This window comes from Antrostomus carolinensis, unplaced genomic scaffold (assembly GCF_000700745.2).
Source record: "Antrostomus carolinensis isolate BGI_N321 unplaced genomic scaffold, ASM70074v2 scaffold19786, whole genome shotgun sequence".
NCBI classification, from domain to species: Eukaryota; Metazoa; Chordata; class Aves; order Caprimulgiformes; family Caprimulgidae; genus Antrostomus; species Antrostomus carolinensis.
This window is the reverse complement of record NW_010324225.1, coordinates 27,387-49,426: the sequence shown is the minus strand read 5'-3', so window position 1 is coordinate 49,426 and position 22,040 is coordinate 27,387. Positions and strand designations below refer to the sequence as shown.

At 39.5% G+C, this 22,040-nt stretch overlaps 1 protein-coding gene across 2 annotated transcripts in view; it reads left to right on the top strand.

Annotated features, from left to right (window-relative positions):
- The first annotated feature begins 822 nt into the window (after positions 1-822).
- LOC104527212 (epithelial splicing regulatory protein 2) overlaps positions 823-22,040 on the top strand; it is a 46,185-nt gene continuing 24,967 nt past the window's right edge. Inside the window, exons 1-5 of one of the 2 annotated variants that reach the window (XM_029085674.1) lie at positions 823-842; positions 992-1,017; positions 1,240-1,394; positions 2,344-2,472; positions 21,435-21,548. In XM_029085674.1, the coding sequence (XP_028941507.1) occupies positions 823-842; positions 992-1,017; positions 1,240-1,394; positions 2,344-2,472; positions 21,435-21,548 (444 nt within the window). Of the gene's footprint in view, positions 843-922; positions 1,019-1,239; positions 1,395-2,343; positions 2,473-21,434; positions 21,549-22,040 lie in introns of those variants that run through there. The other variant, XM_010170874.1, reaches the window with a different exon arrangement.

Sequence of the window (22,040 nt, the reverse complement as noted above, 5' to 3'; positions counted from 1 at the left end):
CCCATTGAGCAGAAGTGCTTAGAGGAGTATTTTTATAGTAGCTAAACGAGCTGTTGTTTTCCCATTGTAGAGTCTCACCTGTGAAACAGAAAAGAGGTATAGAGGAAAACTGCCTATCTTAGACTGCAGTGAACGCCCAGGAGATGGTTCTTTATCGAGCAGTTTAAGGTAGAAAATACAGGGCTTTATATTTCTATTTTGCAAAACATCCTAGATAAACCCTTTTTCAAAAACAAAAATTATTTCACTAGGACCCACTTTTGCAAACCATATGCAGAACAGGGCCTAAAATGCAAAGTACTTTTTACCTGCAGTATCCCTTAAAAATTACTACACAATACTACACTTTTATTATACATTAACGCTGGCATCGGTAGCTCAACACACGCGCGGCGCCGCGCACGGAAGGCAGCTCAGTAGTAGCAGGTGAAGATGTTGGTGCGTTTCAAAGCAAAGTCCTCGATTGTGTTTTAGTAACTCCACGTGTGTATCCTTCGGATTTAAAAAAAAACAACCCAAAAACCTAAAAAAACCCGGTCTGAGTGCACAGACCCCCCCATATCCCAAGCAAAGGGGCCGCGGACGCGCAGCCGGAACGCGCATTGCCCGCGCTTAGCGCCGGCCGGGGTCCCGCAAAACTGAAAGCAGGTAAAGGCACTTCCTGCAGGCAGAATTAAAGAGAGAGAAAAGGGAGTTTTCCTCTGATCTCCCTCAAAAACCAATCAGGCCGGATCAGCCAGGCGTTGATTCTCCCTCCGTCCCTCCTACACCTTTTCCAAAGGCCCAATGGCCTCGTCCCGCTGGGAGATTGACTAGAGTCACATGAGCTGCACCAAGGGCAGGTAACTCAGGAGAGGGGAAGGGGAAGGGGGAAGGAAAAAAAAAAGGGGGAGAGAAAAAAAAAAAAAAAAAGCCCAAGCCCAGGCTGGGCTTCTGCCATGATGTCAGAGGGAAAGAAACCCACAGCTTGCTAATTTCACCTCCCAATCAGCCCCGGGAAGGAGATCACCGGGAACAGGTAGAGATGCGAGTTTTCTCCATTTTTTTTTGTCTCAAACACCCTACCTCCTAAATAGCTCTTTCTCTTCTCTTGATATTGTGACTCCTCGTTCGCTCCTTTCCCCTTTGATCACTTGGAGGTAGGGGATGAGCCTTTTGGGGATTTTTTTGTTCTTTTGTTTGTTTGTGTGTCTTTTTCTTTTTTTTCTCTCTTTTTTTTTGACCTCTGCTTTTGATTGTAGTTGTTTCCCCCTGTGGTCATGACGGCTTCGCACAGTGACTCTTTGGTGGTGTTGTTTGGGGCAACAGCTGGTGCATATGGGGCTAAACTGGGTTCGGATGAGAGGGAACTAATTCTCTTGGTGTGGCAAGTTGTGGATCTACACAGCAAGAAGGTATGGCTTCGACCCCCGGTCCGAGGGCGCGTTCCCCGGGCGCAGGGCGAGCAGGCTCGCCCGGCCGCTCGCCGCCTCCCCGGAGCCGTTTGTTCATTTCACAAATGCACCGAGAGGAGGGAAGGGGAGGGAGCGGGACCCTGAGCCCGGGGGTCATTCACTCCTCGGGGGTACACACTCCAGAAGGTCCTTTTTGTTCCATTTTAAAGGAAGAAGGAACTTTTAAATTAAAGTTTGGGCACTTCCACCCCCTGCCCCGTCCTCCTTAAAACATCTGTAGCTTCAAATTCGAAGAAGTCTCCAGACTTTGGAAGCTTTAAAACAAAAAGCTGCCCTCGGCAGTCTCCAGCGTGCATGCTTTCCTGGGAGCTGTCTCGGGGTAACCGTTGGACTCTTTGCGGCCTGCTGCCAGAGACTTTTTTTTTTTAAATTTTTTATTAACCGATGTTTGTATAACCTTTAAGGGAATATTTAATTCCTTGAACTTTTAGGCCAGTTGAAAATATGCTCTGGTTTTGTTTTGTTTTTTTTTTTTTTCTTCCCCAAAAGCCCTATCATAAACAAGAACCCCTGGAGATAAAGGGCTTTGATAAAACAAACGTGACTATCAATTTCATCAATAGATTCAGAAAACTGCCTTAACATGATGTGATTTTTTCCCTTTGCAATTAACAACTCCCACAAAAATCGGTGCTAATTGTAAAAGGCATCAGATGAAAACCGGCTCTGATTCACTGAAGCAGAGAGCGTGGCTCTCCTGGGTGGGAGGGAAAGAAACCGAGTCGAAAGGTTTCGATTTGTGAAATCGACAAATGCTTTTTCTCATGGCGATTGTTATCGGGAACGTGATACTGCACCTTTCTGATTTTCCTGCAGTCTGAACGCATTGTTAAAAAGAGCTAATTTGATGGTTCCTCACTTCTGTCCATCGTTTCTTAAATGTTTTTAGGTAGGGACACTACACAAATCCCTGGTGAAAGCAGACAACTTGGACTTAAGTGACCAGTGTCGTGAAGTGAGTGGCTTAACACCAGAGGGACTGAGCAAAGCTGAACCACTGGACCGGGTTCTTCAACAGGTGAGGTGCTGCTCTGGGGAACAGGGGCTGTTCAGGGTGAAGCCTGGGAACAAGATTCAATTCATTCGATAAAAGAAATAGACTTTAATTTTGCTTTTCAGTTTGAAATTACTAGCATGGTTTTTTGTGGTTATTTTAAAGCTAACCCAAAAGGGACTTGAACCGTTTGAAATGGGAGCCCAGTAATTCTGAAAGAGTTATGTGTGATACCAGCGTATTTGAGCTGATGCTCTCTCCTTGGAAGATCTGGCTTCTCATTCTTTTGATGGGCCTACTTTTATTCCAAACTTCTCTTACTCAAGCCTTAAAAGAGTAGGCTGTTAAGAGTACTACTTAATTTAGCAGTGCTTGTCGAACTTTCAAAATTCAGGTGCTGTGTTTCAATCTACAGGTTCACTGCTGTAATTTGTATTTAAAAACTTGACCTTTTCTCATTTGTTATTCTTAAAGTTAGTTGAAATCTCCAAAACTAGACTTTCAGAAGACATCCGCTGTGCTTGTTGTGTATCACTCTTTTCCAGATGAGTTTCATTAGTTTAGTGGATCATAAAGTGATTGGGTTTTTTTCCCTACAATTTCTGTGTTTTGCTCTTTGGCTCATTTAATATCACACTAAGACAGGAAATCTGTAAATTTGTATGGTACTTGCAGTTCAAGTGGCCCTACGTTACCTAAAAAATTTTAATGCAAGTAGTGGGTATGTATGCAGTTTGTGAAAGTTTGCTTGCTTTCACCGTCTTTTCTATATACAAAACGTGCTTGAATGGAAAAATACAATAGTGCATTTTTGTGCAACATATAAAACTGGCTTTCCACACCTTGTCTGAATCATTCGTAGGTGTGTTGCAGCAAGAAACTTGCTTAGGCAGTAGAACAGGTTCATGTTGCTGTAACTTCTGGTGACACAGGCAACTTGGCAGACTAGATCCTAATCCTCTTTGATACTGAGTGGTTAACACTTCACTCTGGGGTGAGTGACTATCTTTGAAAATAGAAATGTGTAACTCTTAAGTGGCTTAAAATCTGTCAACATTAGCTGCAGATGGCATTTATTCTACTTGCACTAGTTTTGCTGGAATCCAAGACCAAGAGGTGATTTCTTTTTCTTTTTTTTTTTTTAAGTTTCAAAATAACCCCTGAGAAAATGTGCAGCTGCAGGTTTGATCTTGTCCCAGATCTTGCACTAAAGACATCTGGAACAGCTTAGCCTAGTACACTCTGTTTACCCTTATAACAGACACACTTTAATTATACTCAATACTTTATGAGAGATTGTATCTTATTGCCGTAAATTGCACTGTAGGTGGGTCTGCTTTAGCAAATAAAAGGAAATACTACCTTTGTGTGTAGGTGGGTAGAGACTCTTGAAAAACAACAGGTTTTTTCCTTTTTTTTTTTTTTTTTTTGGCATATCTATGTAACTAAATATTGATTTTGCTATTAATTGTTAGGTGCCAGTTGTGAGCTGGCCAGTTCTGTTGTAGGCCTTCTGGAACACTCTTTACATAAGCTTGTCTCTCTTCCCCTCCATGTGTCCTGACTCCATGGGAGTTAGGAGAGAATTAATTCATCCTCCCACTTGCAACAGTGGCAAAAGGCAAAGTTCCATATTCTTCAATAGTAGATCCTTTTCTGTATTTTTGAAGATAAGGTTTTAATTGCATCATGTATTTTAAGGATGAGTCAGGTATTTGTCAACACATACAGGTTTTTTTTTCCTCAGTTAAATGTTTTGATTAGCAAAAGCACAGGTGGGTGAAGTGGTTATTTGAAAAGGTGGAGGAAAAGGAAGTAGACTTGTACCTTGATTTGAGATAATATTATAGAGTATGTGAAATTAACTTTCCACACCCTGCTTGGATTGTGGTAGAAAATTTGATGATGCAGCTGAAAATCACTCACTTCAGCACACATCTCAATCATGCCTGCTTCTGGCTTTTGCCTTGGGTTCCCAGCCTCTGCATGTAGAGGGAAGTGAGAATCACTGAGCACAAATCCATTGTAGCTTTTAGCTGTTCTTCAGAGATCTCTCCCAACCTCAACCATTCTGTGGTTGTGATTCGTAACTGGTAAAGAGTAGATCAGCTACTGTCGGTCTGGAGTTTTTCCACTGACCACTGAAAGCCTCCTCCTATTACCATTTAATTCACTTTCCAGCAATGATGGGGTCTACCAAAAACCTGTAATCTGTGGTTAAGTCTTTACTCTGCTTGCAACAAGGCTCTTCAACAAATGATGCATCATTTTGGTTTTATTTCGTATTCTTACAGTGTTACATCTCACACGACTTACTACTTGAGTATGTCTTAGGAAATATTCTAAAATAGGGTTCCCCAGCAGTATAGTTTTGCTGTGCAATTTTACAAAGTGAGGTTCTGAAGCACAGTGCTCCCAAATAACCAAGCTGTTTGCTGCAGTGTATGTTCTATACAAGTTTTTAAATACTGTACTTTTCCAGGGTAACAAGCATTTGGTTCCACAGATGCTAGTGCATTTATGGGATCCAGCTATATTTTCTGATAGGTGATGTGCAATGTTTCGATGGCTGTTTAGGAAGCAGTCTGCTTGATGTATGGCATTAATACCTTATCTTTGTTATTGGACCAAGAATCGTGAAGTTATTGCTGCTGAGGTGTGGTGTAGTAGTTGCAGAATGATGGCGAGCAGAAAAATGTGAGGATTTTTTTTAACAAAGTAAGTAGGAGATCTCTTGTTCAAGTGTGTATTTGGAACTGTCTTGAGCCCGTGATGTAAGCCTCTAAACATGTATTACCTACGCTACTTACTAAAGAAAATAGTGTCCTGCATTTCTTCCTGCATTGCTGGGACATTCTTGCTGGATTTCATTGTTCAGATCCTCAAATCACAGGACTGGCTTATTTAGCATGTTGGGGTTTTTGGTTGTTTTTTTTTAATAACTGCTGGAGCTTTATGGTTTCCCGGTTTCCAAGCTTTTAAGGGAGAAAATTATTTTCAGGTTGCTTTCTGAAACCTGTCAGGAATGGAAGCTTGCTTTTAAAGAGCAAAACCAAAATTAACTTTGCCTTTCTCTCAGCCCCATTACTCTGTCATCAAAAAGCTGACATCTTCATGTGCTTCTCTGATTCTAGCCATGGGGGTTCTAAGTTAAAGATTGAATACTGAGTTGAAAGTGTTGAGGATTTATTAATCCTTCCCATACAGAAAACCTGGTTGAATCCACATGACTTGCCTTAAGACATGTTACTTTCCTTTTGCAAGGCAATATTTGCATGTCTCCCTGACAAAGGATCAGTCTAAGAAGAGCTAATAATTTTGGAGAGCTGTCTGCAGTATTTAGCTGTAATTACCATCTTACTTTGAACGATATACATAAAAAGGGAGAGGTTCTCATGAGACTTGAGTCTGCTTTTGGACACTTTGAAAACATCCAGATTTCATCTATGGATTGACATTTTAGTATTAAAAAGTTGTTTGAAAGACTTTCCTAGTCTTGCTGATCTTTCATTGCATTGTACATTGAATCCAATACATCCATGATAGATTTGATCCATATTCTTAAACATAGAAAGACAAAGCTGGGCCTTTTTTCCCCCCCACTCTCCCATACTATAAAAATACTGAGGGGATGCCACTTCATCAGGTGATAGCAAATTACCAGTTCCCTAAAACACGTTTGGATGCCTATTGATCATCCAGCTGAGCTGCAGGTGCAATTTATTTTCTCACATATCAACAAATTCAGCAAGGAACAAGCTGGTTCAATGAGCATTTGGAAACAAATGGGATAGGGGGAGAGCCGGAAGAACCAGGAAATTCCTTGAACCTGATAAACCGGTTACAACTTTTTTTTTTTTTTTAGAGAGAATCTTGTTCTGCAGGCTCTTCTTCACAGAGTGCTAGCAGAAAGTTTTCTTGGCTTGCTTGCCAGCTGTCACCTTCATTTTGGATAAATGCTTTTTGAATATGTTTTTTAATACACCTCTGAACCTTAAGACTGCAGAAAAAAGCCTGAAAATGCAGGGGTGGTTTGTTGTTGTTTTTGTGGGTTGTTTTGGGGGGGGTTTGTTTTTTTTTTGGGGGGGTTGAGTCTTGTGGTTGTTCTTCCAACTTTGATTATTTGGTGATTGTATCACCTCAATAAATCTCCTAACAGAGTCTGTATTTTGGAGTATTTGCCGGGTTTGAGTTCTGAAGTTTTGGAGCAGGTGTTTGGCAAACCTTTGGCCAGTGTTACTGAGCAGGCTGTTCTCTCCACAGTAAATGCTTAGGGTGTATTTTCACAAGGTTTGGCTTCAGCAGTGAAGCTAGCTTCTGTCTTGCCCCTGTGCTGTACTTTGCCATCATTTTGTTGTGTCAGTAGAACTCTTTGTGAAGCTGTGCTGTAAACAGGATCACTGAAATGAGCAGGCAGGGTGAGAACTTCTAAGCTGCTTTGCTGTCCAAGCTCACGTCCCGTGAGACTACACCCTTTGATTGTATTTTCATGATCCAACATGTTTGATGGTGATACCAGCTTAAGGTATTTCTGCCCCCGCACCTTGTTCTCCAGCTGCAGTTGTATGGAAACCTTTTAGTGGCACCTTTTCCCTTAGGTGCTGCTACATGGACCTTGCTCACCTGCATTCTGCCAAGACAAAAGTGTTTGGGGCTGCATATTAAACTGGAGTAGGGCACTATTCCGAGTTAAAAACGGCTCTGGTTTGGAGTGGTTCTGTCTGATGTACATGTGGCAGATGAGGTAGTTTTTCTGAGGGCAGCCATAGCACCAAGGTGTGGACAAGCACCGTGGGTGAAATGAGAGAAATGTTTTAAGATGGATTGGCCACCAAGCAGTTTGTGTTGAGAAACTGTGGCCTTGGTGTGGTATCAGCAGTGAGTGATGAGGGTTTCCTGACAGACACAAAGTGGCCTTCACGTTGTCAGGGCAGGTAGGTGATAAACTCCTGCTCTTACAGAAGGGCTGAGTTTACTGTGTGCCTGTAGCCTTAACGCAGGATTCTTACTGTATATTGGCATCTAATAGCTCTCTGTTCCTATTGCTAAACTTAGATGAGCATTGGTTAAATTATGTTTGATACCTAATATTGGAATAGTGTCAGTCTTTATTGCCAGGCAGTACGGATGGGCTAGTGGTTCATGTAGCTGCAGGCTGTTACAGCAAGGGATTTCTTTTCTTTAGCAATGAAAGTGGATGGCTGACTCTTGTGTCAGAACCCAAGCTGTCATTCTGTTGTTGATGGTATAGGTAAACTGGTTTTCCCTTTACAAATCCTCTGTGCTACTCAGCTCCTACTACGTTATTATTGAAACACTTAAATCCATTCTCTCAAAAACAGAGAAGAGTTAATAGCAGAAACAGTTCCTCTGTTATGTATATAGTATATACATGAATATGCACATGTAGGTCATGTGAATGAGTTTGTTATTGGCAGCCTGTATGTTCTGTTAGGGTTTGTGGAAAAGCAATAACTTTAGCTACTCTGAAGGCTGCAATACTTTCATCTGAATTCCTCTAGTATTTCCTTAAACCTTGCTTTGTTCCTATATTTAGGTGCATTTCACTTCAGGATGAACAGAGAATTAAAGGAATTTATCTAAAGCTGCATATTCTTTTCTTTTCTTCTATTAGAAGTGAATAATTTGGCCCAGTGGTTTGAGAATATACCTGAGTAGACTTCTTATGATAATGGATGCTGCTGCTTGTTCTGATGAAGTGAAACAGTAACATTAAATCTCTTAGCAAGTCTGGGTAGATTAGCATATGTAGAAAAATAAACTTTACTATGACCTGTCCAGAATAGCTTGAAACGTCTGTCTGTGCACAGTGTGGTGTTGTGCAGTGTTTGAAAAATGTGTCACTGGCACATTTGGATGGTCTCACAGCTGTAATATTGTACCTGAATTCCTGTATTGCTCTTGAAATTGCACTTGCAGCTTTTTTAAAAGTTATTTGAAGACAGTAAAACACAGTGTAGAAGCCTTTTAATGCAAAGGTTGCTGGATTACATGATCCTCGGAGACTTTGAACTTCTTTTCTCTAACTTGCTGTAAGTAGCTACCGAAAAAGTCACTGGGAATGTGTTAATGAACTATTGTCAGGGTTTTCAAAAGTGGCTGAGGGATAATAAATGAGGAATAAAGGATTTGTATTCTACCATTTTGACAACAGGTATACATGCAGTGCTTCTCCCAGTCCTTACATGTGAACATGGAAGCAGCTTAGAAAACTTTGTGTGGATACTCTGGATTGTCTGCCAACCTCCACTGTTTCCCTCTTCCTCTGGTAGCATTTTACCTGGTTCTTGTCACAGCTTTTGAAAGGGTTGCACAGTTCTTGCATCTGTGTATTGGTTTACTTGGATTTTTTTTTTTCCCCCTTTTTTTAGAAAAAACAACCAACCTCTAAGTTATAATGCAGAAGGTCTGGGTAGCTAAGTGCTGCCAAACAAGGGCAGCATCTCTGTCAACGTGTTGCAGTGCTTCTTTGCTGAACAGTTAGGTTTAGGAGTGACGCAGAGATGTTGGAATGGATATCGCTAGCAAAGCAGTGTTGTGGCCAAAACTGAAAATGCTGATTGGAGATTAATTTTTTTCTTCTTTAGCAACATAATGTCAGCCCTGTTTTGTTTTATAATTTCTATGGTTAAAATTAGAACTTTAATGTGTTTTAATTAGAGGCATAAACAGTAATTCTCCCTCTTCCTTACATTCATATCTTTGCCATCTCCTGTCCGGTCCAGAAAAGCTTTTTTTTTTTTTTTTTTTTCCTTCATAATAGTTGCTGTTTTGCATAAAACCTGCAGGGTTATGTTGTTTTCCTTCATGATCAGTTCCTGTTAGCTACAACCTTATTTCAAGAAAGGAGGAAAATATTGATTGAAAGGCAACTTCCATGTCTGTGTCCTAGGAAGGTACTGAATCAGAAGTAATGTTTGCTCTAAAACCCATTTTTCAGTGCTTTGCTCTGATAAATCTGTGTTGATGTTCTCTAAACTTTTCACAACTCACTCCAGCATACTTCTATACAATAGCCTCTGTTCTTGCTTTATTTATAAACAGCTGCTTTACTACTCTGTTCCTCATTCATTAGATCTACATGCTGTGAAGGTAGATGTGAGTTACAAGATAAATATTACATGAAAGGTATTGAGAATTGAAATTTAAATTCTCACCACAAATAAAACAAAAAACCAACAACCCTACCATTTCTCCCAAACTTCCATTTAAAAATATTTTAGTTTTTCTTTCCCCTTGCTACCTTTCTTTGTAGAGCTGCAGTGGGCAGAGAGGGGCAAAAAGTGTTGAGAAATTGATGTTTTGTTAGCACTAAAATATTGGAAAGAAACCTAATTTTAAGATTAAGAAACATTTGTATTCTCTTTTGCAAAAACTTGGCTCCTGTGATGATTTTGGACACTTTTTAGCTCAAAATAAAAGGTTCTGTTACTAGGGCAGTCTCTTAATTGTGTTATCATTCTTACTGAATTGAAATCAAAACTGAATTAGTGGTATTTCCATTCTCTGGCTCTAATTCTAGAGAAATTTAAGCATGTGCTTTAACATTATAATGAATTGTGTAGACATTGGCAGTGTGTGAAATTAAACATCTTTAGGGAAATTATGGCAGAATTACTTTTCTGATAGTGCAATTCAGTGCAACAAAATTACTTAAGAGTAAAGTAGAGCTGTAGCATGCAACTTAAAAAATAAAAGTGCCAAAACCACCGTGGAGGTTTTGCTTTGTAAGTAGATCTTATTGTAGCTGTGTTCCTGAAAGTTAATTTAGGAGACCTTTGCAGCTTGAAGAGAGACACAAAACAATGTATAACACATCAAACCTCTTGAATCAAATAACTTGCATTGGAGAGGGATGCATGAGATTGAGAACTGGAAAATACCCAGCAGCCACAAGAGTATGACTATGACAGAGTTTGGGGGTTTGCTTGATTGATTACTCGAGTCTATTAGCCAATGTTATTTCTTGTAGCAGAAGTAAACTGTTATAGGATGAACTTTTGCTTGTTGTAAAGCATGTGAAATGGCACCATGTGAACATGAAGCACAGAAGAAAACAGCTGCTCTTGTGGTATGCTTGAAGAAACAAAAGAAATGTAAATCAACCCTCTCTTCCTATAAACCTCAGACACTGAGAACTGATCACAAGAAGCTCTGTGACTTGCTTTATATTCCAGACAACTCATATCCAGTCTTTTCGGTCATAATGAACTCACTTTGGAAACAAGAAGCTACCTGAAAGAGAGGATGTAGTTCTGTAGGAGGAAGCAACATCTAAATAATGTCACCAGTAATGTCCTTGTTCCATATTGTGTAGGTCTGAATCCCTTGGAAGAGGAAGTGTAAATTCTGATCTTACTCAGTTATGAGCTGCTAAAACCTTTAAGATAATAATTTCTTATTCTCATTTTTCCTTTTATCAAGTGTAATCAATTAGTAATGCATGGAGTTGTTACCCTAATCTGTGACTTTAAAATTTCAGAGATTAAAAGCAAGCTGACGTGGGGATCTACTTCCACTTCTTTATGTTTTTGTGAAAGCATGTTGGGGAAAACTCCCTGTTTCTGAAGCAGAGGAGAGCCATTTTATAAAAGTTTGACTTTTTTTGCTGATAGTTGTAAGAGTTTGAGCAGGAATCGCCTGGTTTCTTATATAAGCAAAGACAACTCATGGATCTCAGGGCTGTTATCTGGGAAAATCCATGCTTATGATCTTCTTACAGTGTAAGTTTAAAGGAGAGGCAGGAGTATGAGAGAATCTTGAAGGAAACTGAATTGTGGATAATAGGTATGTCTTCTTTCTTTTTATATCTCCTCTTCTTTTTACTTGCCCTGGATATTACTACAAAAATAACCTGAAAAACAACCAAATAGAAAAAAAATGCTTTAATTTTGCAAGTATTGGCTATTCTCCTACAACTGGTGAAGCTTGCACTACAAACAATGAGGTAGTGTTGAGTAAATAGAGCAGTACCGTGCATTACAGTCAATAGAGCCAGTGCTAAAGATCACATTGCTAATGAAAGTTTGTCCTTGAAACAGAAGTAAGTGGGAGTGGGGGAGGTATGGAACACTGTGAGAGAGAGCTTGTGCTTAAATCAAGACTTTAGGAAATATTGCAGTCATGGCATTAATTAAAACCTAGAGTTGGGAAGGTAGGTTCAACCTTGTCTTTCAGGCTGTAATGACTTGCTCTGTGAGTCGAGCTGATAGCAAGCAGCCTGTGAGGAGTGTGAGGCACCATTGTAATCCTGCTTGAAATGTAGGTAAAAGGTTGACAGAGTATAGATTTTTTTTTTGAATTACTGGTATTCAGAGTTTCCTTTTGTTTAAAGATAGACTCATTAATAATCTGTGCTAAGAAATACTAAGGTGTTCTGCAAGTAATGCATCTTTTTTGCATTATTTTGTTGGCTTTGATAGCTAGTGGCCTCTTTTATACAGGTTAATTTAAAGATGAAAACTCATTTTATCTCAATAAGTGTTTCCTTATTTAGCAGTTTCCTGACACATAATATAGTAATAAAGTAAGTCCAGAAACTGAAATTCTTGTGTTGCTGGACTGGGGTGCTTTATCTTACACAAGGCTAACTTCAAGTAGCTTATTTGTGGAGTACTCTGCATATTTCAACACTCTCTTATTAAAACAGATTGTGCTTTTGAAGATAAAAGCTGTGACCTGATTGCTGTGACATTTAGATGGCCTGAACCATGGTCTTGCCTTTTATGCTTAATGCATTACCTGAATTAGATGCTGTAGATACCATAGCTGGAAAGCATGCAGATAATCTGGTGTTGCAAACTTCCATCTAAGAAATAATTAAACAAAAATGGTCATAAAATGCTCAAGTAGCATGGCTTGGACAGATCTTTGTCTGGGCAGTAGGTTAGATTTTTGCATTCTTTCCTGGGAAGAATTAAACCTTTCAGTTAGCTGCTGTTTACTTTGTAGCACAAAGACCCAGGCCCAATTAAAATGAGCCAAAGAAAGAAATAATGTGGAAGTGTCACCCTTAAGACAGCTTATCACAGTCCTGAGTCACAATGATCTGTTTTCTAGGCTCTACAAACTGTCACTGGACAGACAAAGCATGACAACTGTTACTCCAGTTCTGTATTTCACGTTTCTGAACCGTGCTAAACAAACCTGGTTTTGTGCAGAAAATTAGTTGTAGGCTACTCTCACCTAGGCTTAAAGTTTCCAGTCCCTCTATGTAAATCCGAAGGATTATGATTAATTTTAATGTAATTTTCTATGTTTTGTTGAATGGAAGGGTGTGATGAACTTGAAGAGTACCTTCCATTTTTCTCCCTTGAACTCTTGCAGTCATTATAAAAGGTATATGTAGGCTGTGTGCCTTTCTGACTTGAGAACTCTGTGGTGACCTGTGTGATGACAATGGAGGACAGGGTGATACTACTTCCTAGAACTTCAGCTTCCCAACAAAATGAAAGATAAAAGTGGGTATCTTGCATAGCTTTAAAAATATAATTCTGTATTTTTTAACTACTTCTTTTGAAGGTTTGTGGTGTTTGGAATTTTCTAGCAGAACCCCAAGCACAGGATAGTTGAGACCTTAACCCTGTTACCTTTGTTAGCTCATGCTACAGTTGGAAAAGAATTAGTTTCTTTGAGACAGGCAACAGTATGAGTTTATGTCTATAAAGACGCACTGTGTAGATGAAACTGTTTTGGAACAGCAGCAGAAGCAGCAGGATGTGTGGTACCTGGTTTACTGTTGTTGGACCTCTATTCAGGGAAGAATACAAAATGACAACAAGATGAGTAGGTAGTAAGAAGCAACATAATATACTTGAGAAGACAGTCTGTAGTGCCTGAAGCTCAGTGCCACATCCTGCATCTCCTTGAGACTGAGAAGAGCAAACCTGCTGTTACACTTGCAAATTCCAGAGTTGGATGAAAACTGGGACTGCTTCTGGGTAACATGAACATATCTCTCTCTCTCTCTCTCATGCATTTATGGTGGCCACTGTCACTGATTACTCATGCAGTTATTTAATACAGTTTATAGTACCTCAAGAGGCATAAGCTGATATGTAACCTGACTGGTCTTATTGAGCACAGTTATATTGTTTGTGGTGCATGCTGGAAATGAAAACCATGCTTTTGTCCAGGCTGGACTTCAGGCACTAAATAATCTCAGGCATTAGTGTTCAGTAGAGCAAAAAATTGGTTTCCTCTTAATAGGAGAAATCCAACTGGCAATATTGTTTTTGAACATTTCTAGTGAGTGGACCTGGGCTGCCTCTGTAATATCCTGCCAGTTTCCCCTGCAAAGAAGTAAAACCAAGGGGCAATTTCTTTTTCATGTTGTGTCTGAATAGTATCTAAATACAGTAATTTTTCCTATTTTGCTACAGGGAAAAAAAAAAGCTGCAGTTTATGGCTGCACTGTGGCTTACTCTTTTTTCTTTCTTTTTTTTTTTTTTTCATCCAGCAATTTCAGTACAAGGTCACCATGTATCCATTATCAGCCATGTGGAATAGCAGTTACCAGATGAACAAAGGCACAAGGGCTTACTATAGGATTCTCTGTTTAAAATGTTACCTAGCACAATAAAGGGTTATCATACTTGTAAATAGTGCTGCAATGCAGTCTGTGCACCTCCCAGTAGTATTGACATGCTTTAAATTCCTCCATTGCATGGATAAGGCTGACATTATCACTAGGGTTTGAAGAGTGAAGGAGCAGAAAACTGCCCATGGAGAGTATTGTAAATAAATGTGAAGCTCTCCTGGGTGTAGGGTCTGAGGCACAAAGTCCAAGTGGAAATATTTCCCAGAGTTGACATGTCATGGTATGTTGTGTGTGTGTGTGTGTTCAAGCTTTGTATACCAAACCCATGGCTTGTTACTCTTGAGATGTCTCATTCTATATGAAAGCCTTTAAGTCTTCAGGGAGACTTTAAGTCTTCAGGCTTGCTGGATGTTTGTTTTTCAGTGGTGCTCCAAACTTGCTTATGTTTTTGTCACAGAAAAATTCTGTTAATCAAATTTCACTGCATGTCACCTCTTGGTTTCCTCCTCTCCCTGTGTCCTCGTCCATCCCCCGTTTCCCCCAGACAACATGTCTTTCCCCAAATACACACCCACTCCCAGGTATGTACACTCTGGTGGCTTTGATGATTGATGTAACGATCTTTAGTGTAGCTGCAGAGTAGGCAAAACAGAGAGAGTCCAAAGACATCAGAGAATCACACAGTAGCTGAGGTTGGAAGGGACCTATGGATGTTGTCTAGTTCAACCCCTGAAAACAAGGTCAGCTAGAGCAGGCTACCAAGGGCCATGTCCAGTTGGGTTTTTAATATCTCCAAGTATGGAGACCCTGCAGCTTCTCTAGGCAGCCTATTTCAGTGTTCAACCACTGGAGATCTTTCAGGAACTGCACCTGCAACTATGTAATTGGTTTTGGGTGTTCTCTGGCAATAAATTGTTGAGGACTTTCCATAAAATCAGGCTTGGAGACAAGATCTGCAATATTTTTACCTGTTGAAGCAGAACTTGGAATAGAGAATCTTCAGAGAGACCTTTTTGGAGATTGTAATTTGTTTTCCATGTTTCTCCTACCGGAAAGAAGACAGATCATTGTTATATGCTCTGTGTTACAAGCAAAGAATGACCAACATCAAAGGCCTAAAAGACAGTCTAAAGCTCTAATGTAGTGACTTACTGTTATATCTAATAAATAATGATGATTTTGTTCTTTTTAACACCAGTAAGACTGGATATCATACATGGTTATAAACAGCGTGGCTTTAGTCAAAGCCCATGTGATGTTCGTTGCCGGTAGTGGTAGGAGATATGATGGTTAATACGTGAAGTATGTGGTCTTGTTGCTAGGAGATCTGCAATTAGAAAAGTTCAACATCTCTTTTTCAATTGACAATTCACACATGGTGCACCGTGAGAGTGTGCGTGAGAGTGAACTCTAATATTTCTGGATTGAAAAAAGTGCTTTATGTAGTTGCTATTTAAGTTGTTTCTACACCAAAAAACACGTATATGTGCAAGTCTGTAGAGATCTTATAGTATTATTGATTTGTTTTTGTAAATTCTATTTGATCATACACTTTACTATGAGATGTAGTTCTTGAACTTCATTATGCTGATAAAATATAACAAATTTCAGGACTTAAAGTGTTGATAAGTATAGTTAATTGAAATTTAGAAATAATTTTATAAATTTAGAGAGTCTGAATTGTTAGATGGGCAATCAGGGAAGTTCAACTGATCTGATGAGATTTCTAATATTATAATTTGTGTCACCATATATGCATAAACATATGGATGTGTACACAGAGATGCATATGTGTGTATATTAGAGCTGCCTGCCTGTAATGGTTTCTATGCTGCTCTCCACATTTTTTTCTTAAAAATTCACTACTGTAGGAAGCTTCTTATGTAAGTAAAATAATTTGCAAAATAGATCTAGAGTAGGTCTCTAGCTTCTCTTTCACATAGAGATGTGTGCTGGTCAGAGTGGAAATTTAGTTTTGATTTCTTAAAAGGAATATGGAATAAGAACACATGTAGCTAATTTTCCAGTTTTGAGCAAAAGAGATGTAAGTACTTCACATTTATGTGCCTCAGATAAATTTTTTTGGTCTCAAACAGTATATTTTACAGATGTGTGGAGTATATTTTTCACTTTATCTAGGACAGGTACATATTAGTAATATGAGTTCTTTAAGCTCAAGGGAATATACTGGAAAATATAAACCTAGGTGAGCTGAAAGAACTTTTCTTCTGAGTTATTCCTGCAAGTTTTCTTTTTAATAATGACCAAAAGATGTCACTCCTGAATAAGTTGTGTGGTTTTGGTTTTTTCTAAGCCTGTTCAAGTTCTTTTGTCAGGCTTTATCCCAAATCAAGTATCATTTTTGTCTTGCATCTTAATTTTTGGCTGTACCAGATATGATTTGTTCTCCCATCCAAGTCTAAAGGTGGCATAGAAATGAGCACTTTTTGATACACTGATTTTGCAGAAACTTAATCACACATTCACGTGTAATCACCAAATTGTTATCTCTGGGCAATTTAGTAACATGCCTGTCAATACCACTGATTTGAAATCCAGTCCCCACACCATAAGGACCATCCTTTGTGCAAAGCATATTGATAAATCGAATAACTCCTCTTTCTGCTTGAGGACAGATGCATGTCTAGCTGAAGCGTGGACTACAGGCTAAGCTACTTTCTGGATTTTTGTTATGCTTTAGCATAACATTCCAGACCTGGTTAAATGGCAAGGATGCCTTTAATTCTGAAGCTTTGTCCATAATTTGGTGTCTTGTCTGGTGCTGTTGGCTGTGATGGGTCAGCAGGGCTAAAAGAAGCAAACCAGAGAAACTTTGTGCATTGCTAAAGGAAAGGATCCCGTTCTGCAGACACACGAGGCGCTGCTGGAGGTCTGATGAGTAAGCAGCAGGCAAGTTTTCTGTTATTTCTCAGAGGTGAATTAAGGAGAGAATCCCCCAGAGTATGTTGGTGTTTTAGAAATGGTTCAGTCGACAGCATGGATGCATTCTGCAACTGAATTATCTTAGTGTTTCATTGCCATGCAAGTCACTGATAGAGCGCATATGCAGTGGCCTTTCTCAAGGATGAGAGCTATTTTTAGTGAGGGAAATGGGAATATCCAAATAGCCAGAGGTTTATTTTAGTGCTTCGTGCATCAGAACTATAGAGAGAGCTTAATGAGAAATCTGGTTTCTTTAAGATCCACAGCTTTGTTCAGTTCTAGTTAAAGCAACTCAAAAGGGGGCTGTGTCCTTTCAGCCACTTGGGATTCATTTGCAGAAAGCACAGCAGCCTGTGCTGGCTTTCATCCAGCTTTGCTGCTGGCAAAACATGTCTCATCGCTCTCTTTGTACTCTCAGCTACAAGACCAAGATCCTGTTTAGCCAGTTTTTCAAACTGGTGCTCAGACTTTGTGCTTCCCTCTCACCACCTTTTCTCAAAGAACTGTTTTAGTTTTCGTGGAGGTAGATGTACAAAGCAGCTTGTTGGCATCTTCCTCTTCTCTCTGTTCAGTTTTGAGTCTCAGTATTGAATTATTGAACATATTCCTTTAAATACAGAATGATTCATCAGAGCTCTACTAGAAAGACTGATCCGGTGGAACAAGCAATCAAGGGTGGAGGGTGATGCCAATACACTGTGGTTCTTGCAGTTGAAATGAGGTCTGTTGCAAGATGCAAACAATGGTAATTAACACTCTGTAACTCTGTTACAATGAAATGAGTAGATTAGCAGGGGAGACACAGGGTGTGTGAGCTTGGGGGAGGAAGTCTTAAGGTGGGGCAGCTTTGCATGCTAAAGTGGGGAGTGCTATGGAGGGCAGCGTGAGGATGAATGACAGGAGGTAAATAGCTGAGAAGGTTTTTATTAGTGGAGTGAAAGAGAAGTGGATGGAATTTATGAAATGACAAAGTTGTGGACAGGTTGTTCAACATGTGAGACAGAAAAATGTAATGTACATCTGGCACTGGTCTTAACTTGTCCTTAGCTTGCTGCATTTGGGTGTATGCTGGTTCAAGGTTGTTTTTTGAGATGCTGCTTGAAATTCGTAGTGCAAAAAAGGAGGCTGAAATTGGCTTTTCTGCAGGTATGCTGAATTGCTTAATTTGTATTTCAGTGTGGCTTTATAAACACACCTGCAGTGGTTGCTTTAACTCCTTTTGATACATGTGATAGGCTTTATGCATTGCCTGAAAGACTTAAGGGTCCAGTGTAATCTCTGGTAAGGAGAGCTGGTCTGTAGCTATGCTTTTCATACTTAACCTTTCCAGAATTTGGAGACATCTCATGTAGATGAAAGAGGCTGGTTCAGGCTAATCTCGGATATCTGTCCTTCCTCTGTGGCAGTGTTATGCTTGTTATTTTGCCCCATGAAGAGCATGGTGAATCGTTCCATTTGCACTCCGTTACCCCGTTCCTCTCCTCAGTTAACCCGTGCCATAGCTAAGCTGTTTTGGATAGGAAGGATTGTTTCTGTCTCCTGACTATTCTTCCCACACTCCTTTTGCCCTCTTCTGGAGCAGTACACCCCAAAGCTTGAAAAAGGCTGGGTTTAAAATAGAAGTTTCTAAATAAGCACTCAGCCAGACCTGCCAACCTTGTGGCATTTCATCTAAGGCACTTGAGGCTGCCAGCCTCTAGTAAGAAAAGGAGAGAATTGTTTTGACATGTCGATTGTCCCATTTGAAAGGAGTTTGCTATGCTGAATGTTGTCACTGGCATTTAATAAATATGTAGTGCAAATACTTAGGCTCAGTTAAAAATAAAAACAAATGCTACTTCTCACGCCTTATTTAAACCTTAGTACCTTTATTTAAACCTTGGAATATTGGGCTTATCAGAGTCTTTATTCAATATTTCACTCTTCTTGATGCTTTCTCACCAGGGGCTTCTGAAAATAGCTGTTGTGTATCTGTCTTTTCAGCTGTACGTTGTGTGGGAAACACCATCTGAAAAAAAATGTGAATATTCAGTGCAACAGTCTTGATTTTTACCAGCTTGACTTACACCATTTGGCCTGAGCATTTCCTCTCTTGTCCAAACATTTTTCTCCTTTTATTTTTGAACCTGGTGAAGACTTCTTGAGCTACTGTTCTTAGGTTTTATTTGTAAAGCAGGAAGCTGCATACATTTGCTGCTTCCCTCAAATTGTGTGTGTTGGATTTCTTCTTGTATCTGATCAATATAGCACCCTGATTGCACTCTTTATATGTGCTTTTGTGCATCTTCAGCATCACAGGGTACAAAGTTGAAGGTTTGGGGAGTGTTTTATTACTGTTCATCAGTAAGTTTCTGCTTCCTTTTGGCAAGAATCCCTCCCCTACACCTTCTGGAGGCTAATTCCTATCACCATTTCCAATCCCTTTTTACAAATATTTGCTCTTTACTGTGCCCAGAAGTTAAAACAGAAAGTAATAAGGTGCTGCATTTAGTAAGATGGCAGTTTTCCTAATATCTGTAATTGTGGTGATAATATTTGTTATTGGTTTGTGACTGTGGCAGTCCCAAGAACTGCATTTCTGAAGTGGTTCCTTTTGAGTCCTCTGGAATTTTCTTCTTTTCCTGGTGTTTACACATCAGCTGAAGTATTTTGAGCACTCTTAAATCTCAATTTTCTGACTTTAAATCATCCTTAAACAATGACTTGCTTTATAGCCTCAGGTGCTTCAAGACTTCAACTTGTGGCAGGAACACAACCTGAGCTAGCAATCAGGAGGAAACTGTCTCTCCGAATCTGCAAGAGTTTGGGTTGGTGGGTTGGTTTGTTGGTTTTTTGGAGGGGGGATATTTGTTGGGTTTTGTGTGTTTTGGTAATGTGCAAAGAATTACATTGTGAAGGGTTTTTTTACGGGGGATGTTTTACCCTTCTTAAAGTTTCAGGTATTTTCTGTTTGATATAAATAACTTCATTTTATAGATATGTCTGTAGCTGTGTATGTATCTGCAAATTAGGCAACTTACACAAGATGCTGATGTGTCTCTCCTTATCCAGCTCTGCCCCTCAGTTCTCTATCTTTATATTTAGTAGCCACTACTACAGCATTTCTCAACTCCAAGTGGTAGTGTGACGCTGGTTAGCTGTCCAAGCCTAGGAAAGGGACTGAATTGCATTTGAGCACTTATTTTGAAATAAAGCCTGGGTAATCATGTCTCTGCTCCTACTAAATGGTGTTCAAGATGTGATTTCTCCCTTATGGAGCCTTACCTTTGGGACACAGATGTTGCAAGGTTTGTTCACACAGTGAATGCTGTGTAGCTGTGGGATCAGAGCATTAGGACATCATCTTTCCTGAGCAGAGACTGTAACTATGTCAAGTGTCCCCTGTGTCAATGATAAAACAAACCAACCCACTTTTCCCCCCATATGCAGGTTAAAAGACAGCATAAAGATATTGTCTGAGTTTCAAGTCAACTTGTAATTTGCTTTTGGAGATGGTTGTTTTGGAGTTGTAAGCGATTGCTGAGAGCAGTGGGTGGTTACTGCATCATGATATTAATTATTGCTTTGTTTGTGAGATGATGCTTTCCTGGGAGGGAGTAGCATCAAGAGGGAAGCCTAGCATAATTATAGCTGTCCCCTGGAAAGTTAGCTAACAAGCTACTATTTACTGATTTGATACATGTAGGTACTATAATACAGTAGTTGACTATTATGAGCAAGGAATTTAACACTGGTATGGAGTAATAAAAGGCTAGAAACTGTAGTATAAGAATGGAAAATAATATTGAACAAGACAGATGGAGCCCTTTCCTCTTGAGAATTAACCTATTTGGGGCTGTCCATCCTACAGACAGGGAATAATTTTGTTTTAGCTATTGTTTCTAACACTGTATCTCTACTAAGAACTTGGAATTGGCTTCCCACTTGATTATAATTTCACTTTTGAAGGTATTACAGCACTATTTGTTTGGCTTTTCTTAGCATATAACTTTTGAAACATTAGTAAATCCTGGTGGGTAGCTCTTTTTTTCCCTGAAGTTGAAATAAAATAAAAAAATAAAGACACAACTGAAAAAAAAGGTGCTATAGGTGAAGAAAAGCTATTGCAAAGTCAGTATTGTGATTGATCTTGAAAGTTTTTTTTTCTTTCAAATATTTCATAGCTTTTATTATAGTTAGTTCAGATTTTGAACATTACCATTACAATACCATGACCTTTCACAGAAACTCTTAATTCTGCTATATTGTCCTAATTGTTCTTTTTACTATACTGCTGATGTTCTTATTTTCCATTCTGCAAATGCATATAGTATATTTGCCTACCTTTATCAGGAGCCCATGTCTGTTCTACATCGTGTTTTTTCAAAAGCTACTACAAAGTGCCGAGTTATTTTATCTTCTTAAAAAAAAAGTTGTAATAATAGTGCTTGTTTTATGGAATTATCTGTGTCAGTACAATAAAATTTGTCACTTTATTTTTCAGTTTAGTCAACTGGTATCCAGTGATTTGAAAGTACTTGGACGGAGCTCTTACACACTCTGCAGTGATGGCCAGTTACTCATCCGACAAGTCCTCCACCCAGAAACATCTAAGAAGGTATGAGATCAGAACTGATGCAGAAGGGCAGTACTGAGTTTTAAGGACATCAAAGGAAATAGCTTATGTGAGTTTGAGATGAGTAACACAACTCAGCCTTGGGAGCTAGAGTGTTCCAAGAATATTTAAGATGATCCCCTCCCTGTCTCAGCCCTGTGTAGCAGAGTAGTAGTTCTTGGCACTTGATCTTGGAAGTCAACTACAGCACTGGAGGACTCCCAGATGAGTGTAATAAAGAGGCAAATTGGGGAAGACAGAATAGAGACAGGAACAATAAAAGTACTTTGAATTCCATGTCTTAAGAAATGGAAGCAAAGGCACAGGTCTAACCTCAGCAGAGGTGATGGAGTACTATTGCTTTGTTTAGGCTTGAGTTAAACCACAGGTTCTGTGTGGAGCCATGGGTTTCTACCAAGACCTGAAATTGGTGGGAGCCATATGTCAATGTCTTGTAGAGAGTAAACACACAGGCAGTGACTTGCCCTGGCGAAT